The sequence below is a fragment of the Aplysia californica genome, unplaced genomic scaffold (genome assembly GCF_000002075.1).
Source record: "Aplysia californica isolate F4 #8 unplaced genomic scaffold, AplCal3.0 scaffold00144, whole genome shotgun sequence".
Taxonomy (NCBI): Eukaryota; Metazoa; Mollusca; class Gastropoda; order Aplysiida; family Aplysiidae; genus Aplysia; species Aplysia californica.
Window position 1 is genome coordinate 517,567 of NW_004797414.1, and position 5,370 is coordinate 522,936.

The 5,370-nt window shown below is 37.6% G+C and overlaps 1 protein-coding gene across 2 annotated transcripts in view; it reads left to right on the top strand.

Moving 5' to 3' along the window:
* Positions 1-170: 170 nt before the first annotated feature.
* Positions 171-5,370, top strand: part of LOC101863016 (E3 ubiquitin-protein ligase CBL-B) — a 40,280-nt gene continuing 35,080 nt past the window's right edge. For both annotated transcript variants that reach the window (XM_013081745.2, XM_013081746.2), the window contains exon 1: positions 171-750. In XM_013081745.2, the coding sequence (XP_012937199.2) occupies positions 185-750 (566 nt within the window). In that variant the 5' untranslated portion in view covers positions 171-184. The remainder of the gene's footprint in view (positions 751-5,370) is intronic.

Sequence of the window (5,370 nt, forward strand, 5' to 3'; positions counted from 1 at the left end):
CACACACACACACACACACAAACGCACACGCACACGCACACACACATCCACACACACACGCACGCACGCACACACATACTCACACACACACAGACACGCCTCCATCGTGGGCAACACCCACTCATTTTGAACTGAGTTTCAGGGCTAGGCTACCATGTTCCTGTGACGATGCCATTTCCGCCGGATGCCTCTACCAATGGTAGACAGAAAAGCCAAGATGGCGCTGGGCAGTACTCAGAAAAACCTGGGTGCAATGCTGAGCAAGATACAGGGCGTTCTTGTTCCGCCGAAGCTGGTTGTAGTTGACAGAAAAACGATAGAAAAATCATGGAAAATGATGGACAAAGTGGTGAAATTGTGTCAACATCCGAGGATGAATCTACGGAACAGTCCGCCATTCATCTTGGACATTCTTCCTGATACTTATCAACACTTACGCACGATCGTAATGATTTGTTCCAAACATGACGACAAATTACAAACGTTGAATGAGTGCGAGTATTTCAGAACTTTTATAGAAAATCTTATGAATAAATGTAAGAACACCATCAAGCTGTTTCGTGATGGTAAAGATAAAATGTATGATGAAAATTCACATTATCGTCGAAACCTCACGAAACTCAGTCTTGTGTTTTCACACATGTTGGCGGAGGTAAAGGCAATTTACCCAAGTGGGACATTTGCAGGAGACAACTTTAGGATAACGAAAGGTGATGCTGCTGACTGGTGGAAAAAATCCTTTGGTGACAAGTAGGTATCATTAAAAATTGTACAGTAAGTCTCCACACTAACACTTGGACTTGGTGACAAAGGAATACCGAGGGGGGCTTGCTTGCAATTGCTACTTCCCAAAACGGAAAGTGATCCTCATTCATTTTTCGAAGATGTCATAGATCTATTACTTGTCCTGTTTTTCGCTGTTCAACAGTAGACGACTGCTTGGTTCAAAAAAAGAGATTTAACAATTTACAAAAATGAGGTTCACAGTGACTGGAAGAAAGTCGAGTTAGAACCCAGTTTTGGGGGGCTAAAGTTGGCTTTAAACTGTGTAAACTTACTGTTGAAGTTTTTGGCAGTAAACTGTATCTCGATAAAACATATCGAGGCCAAAATGAGTGCAGAATTTTGTTGTCCTCAACCAAGTAAATTATAAATCAAGGACTTGGATATTTTGTTCAAAGAGCCTTCTCTTCTCATCAAATTGAATGGGTTTCATTGATGAAGAATAATGAAGACTAGATAGAGGGCTAGATCTAATTCAGAAGTTGTTTAATTTCAAAGTCAAACATGTTACAAACTGTTGAAGGTGCAGGCTTGCTTTATTGTATGAAGAATAGAGGTATTAGACTTGGGTTAGACTTTACTTTGAGGAGCCTTACTTTGAGACACAAGTGTAGTTCTCTTTTTGTTTACTTCCTGGTTCAAGGGGACTGGTCTGCTGATTCAGGTCCTGCTTGATTCATGATATATAATATGAGGCCTTCGATAATATGATATTCCAAGTCTTTCTTTCCAAAGTGCTTTAATTTTAGATTTTATTTTGAAGAATAATCCCTTACATGTCAATATCAGTGCTTCTGTTTTTTGTTTTTTTGTGCTGTGCAATAGGCACTAAATTAAAAACGAAAACCCCCCCCAGCCCTATCTTAACCTATAATTGAAGGGAAAATATACCCTCAAGAGCTGTTTCCTTGTTACTTGATCTCTAATAGACCCAAACTTAATTTCAAGTTATAAATCTAGGGTAATGATGGCTTTCATTGCCCCTAAAACTAAAACTTTGAATTCCTCCCTCAAAAGAAATGAGTACATCGTCAGAGTTTTTAAAGTTCGTCTATTTTGTTCACCACGCTATCCTCTGCCAGTGAATTATGCATGGGTCTTGGAGTTGTGTTTTTGTGTGTGTGTCTGTGTGTGTGTGTATGTGTAAGTGTAAGTGTGTTAGTGTTAAATATGGTAAGTTATTTTATGTGTGCATTTTCTGTCTTTAGATTTTTGTTTGAACTTTTGAGCACTTTTGATAATTCTGCTTTGTACAGCGCAAAGAGTCTTTTTTTTATAGGGTGGATTTTAGACTATTTTCTAAGTGTTTTCCGGCATCTGCTCTTCACATGCCTTAGTCTAAGACTTTTAGAAAAAGGACTTTAAAATTATTTTTTGAAATGTAGTTCTACAAAACCTCAATTAAATTAAAAAAAACTCGCCTTCAACATAAACACCTCTTAAAAAATATAATTTATAATTTAAGGCTCCAGCACCCTGTGAACATTCTGTTGTACACACTGGTACTAAAAACATTATAATTTAGAAAGGAAGTAGAGTTATAAACGAAGAAATTGAACAATGAAAAGTCTCTGGCTACTTGACGATCGACATTGTGAAACAGCCGAGTTCATAGATTTTCAAGAGGCGGTTTTGTAGTGGCAACAGTTTTCTTAAATACCCATAGACGGATATGTGAATAGTTTTTCCGGAAAAAGCAGATCATATTTTTCTCACAAAATTGTCTTGAATTCAAATTGCCTTGTGGGCACAAATCCAAACAACACCCTTCATCATCAAGAGTATCAGGTTATATAATGAGCTCACCAGACTCGCTTCCCTGTGTAGAGTGCACACACAGCTGGTATTGAGATTCGTTTTGTCACATTGCTTTAAGTATGTGTAAAGTACAAGTAAGACTTTCCTTTAATATAGTCATGTGAGGATGGGTAAGGGTATGGAGGATTGAAGACAGATGGTGTAGTGAGCTGCTGTATTTGGGTGGGTGGTGTGTGAATTATATTAATTTTGTATTATTTGTTGGGTTGTTTCGGTTTGAACATAAATAAAGGTAGGCCCTATGGATCAGGATGTAATTTTATACAAGAGGGATTGGTGGCATGCTTTGAACAGTGTGATCGTGATCGGAAGCGAGGACAATATTATGTATAAATTGTTTTTAAAAAAAATTACTTGTGTGTATGTTAGTTATAAGATTCATCATCATCACTCTTTATATCTTTCTCTTACTTCAACACTGAACAAGAAACCCTACTGCTGGTATTGAGACACATCATTGCACATTATTTGGAGTGGACAGGGATCACAGTTTTCCGCGGATCTGTGATTTTCCACGGTTTTAGAGAATTTCCCAAAATCTGCTCCGCGGTTTTAACCACGCGGCAATCGTTCCACCCCGGCCTGAAGTTGGGCCGCAGTTGGCCTTGAGTAGCCTGAGATCGGTCCTAAGGGTTAGGGTTCTTGGAAAGTAAGTGAAATCTAATATTTGGCGACTCAGAAACACATTTGTCCCTTTTTCGTAAAACTACGGCAACTACAGAGTTGAAAGTTGACAAGTACCTGCAAAGAGATAGATATAGTTCCCCATGGCGGAGCCTGATTTTTGATTTATTCATTTCCTGAATTTAGAAAAATATATTTGACAAAAAGTTCCCCTCCTTCTTTGGTCTTTGTGATTATTCCTCTGAGAAACGAAACAAATGTGTGTGCCAGAAGTGATATTTCGCGAGGCTCATTTGTTTTGAGAGTATAGATAACACCCCAGGGCAGTGAAATGTCTTTAGCAGGGCTTTCAGTCTTCCGCAATTTTGCGGATTTCCGCAAATTAGCTGAATTCAGCAAATGGAAAATTTCGTGAAAATTTGTGCAATTTAAAAAAAAATTTTAATAAAAATTTTAAAATTATTTTCAAAAATGCGAAATAAAAAATTTCCGTTACTAATAGTCAACAATAGCAAACCCATACCGGAAGTGCTCTTTTATTTGAAAGTGTAGACAGTGTCTTTCACTTTCACTTTTTTAAGCTCAAGAAGCAGAGCACCAGCTCTGTAAACAAGAGGAAGAAATGGCGATTGTGGTTCAATATATATATATATATATATATGTCTTGGGCCTGCCAAGAAAAGAAAACTCTAAAGAGAGCTTGATTTTTTTTTTACCAGACTTGTTTGTTTGTAAGTGTTGTTGTGGATTTAAGTTGAATATAAGCTGTCAAGTTATTTAGATCTAGATCTAGATATATATATTTAATATAGAGATCAAGCTGTTAAAATACTATTATGGAAGAGGCTAGCCGTACTTAATGACGGGCTAGCCGTACTTATTCTTAATATGATGGCTAGACTGACCATTAAATAAAAAAATAGGCCTACTGAATTGTAAATATAATTTTTTGGTTTGCAGGTCCTGAAGTATTTGTATTTGAGACGAAACCAGGTGCCTTAATGACAGTGCATGTATTTTAAACCTGTTTTCTAATCTAATGTTAATTAATAGGGCCTAAGATAAGTACGGCTAGACTGGCAGGCTAACCCTACTTAATAATAATATTGATGGCTGAATTATAAATGAAATTTTTAGTTTGCAATGCCTAAAGTATTTGTATTTCAGAAAAAAACGAAAGGTGCCTTACTGACTTTTTGTATTTACACCTGAATAATTACTAGATCTAGATCTAATGAGACCTGTGTACTCAACAGGTTTGAGTCGATAGGGCCAAACCTAAATCTAAGTACGGCTAGACACTCCGGCTAGCAGTACTTAAGTACGGCTAGCCACTTCGTACTATTATTATAAGGATTCTACACCTTATGATGATTATTGTGCAAACCAACACTAGCAGAAAAAAGTTGACATTAACTAACTGTCAAGTCTTATAGATCTAGTTGTGGATGTACAGTATCGGTACAAGGGAAAAAGCGTGGCTTTGGATTTAGAAATATGGATTAACACAAGCAGAAAATTATGGAGGCCTATGCAGGGTATGTTTGTTTTTTCTCACTTATTTTCTTGTTTTAAATTTAGGCTTGAATAGTCAGAAATGGCATACCTTAGGATGCCCTGAAACCAAAAATTCGCAAACATAAGGGGGGCGCCGTTCAGCCCTGGACCCGAAAATCCTTGAAAAATGACATCAGCTGCTGGAAGCTCTGCTTTAGGCCATTCCAAAAGGGGGACATTTCTCCTTCTAATGCCCAGGTAGAATTGTGAATGGGCTGGTCCAACAATGTCATGCTCATAAGTGTGCCTGAACTACAACAGGCAACTGCTGCTTTTTCTTTCCTAATCTTTACTATCGTCATTGTACTCTACTTCTTTTGTTTGTTTGTCGCACTCTTGTGGCTTGCTATTTCCGGGGTGCCTTGATAGTCTAAGCAGACTTTGTGCTGTTTAAGTTAGAGAGGTGAGCAGATTTTGTTGCTGCCCCTTGTGGAAAAGCGGATTATTTTGTAATTTATGCCCTCAGAGTGGTTCAGAGTCTTTAGTTTTGGACCAAACTGTATCAATTCTAAACAATGGCAGATAATTTGCAGAATATTTTCAAAAGGGTGCTGCTTGTACAAAATAGCTTTAAAAAATGGACTGAAT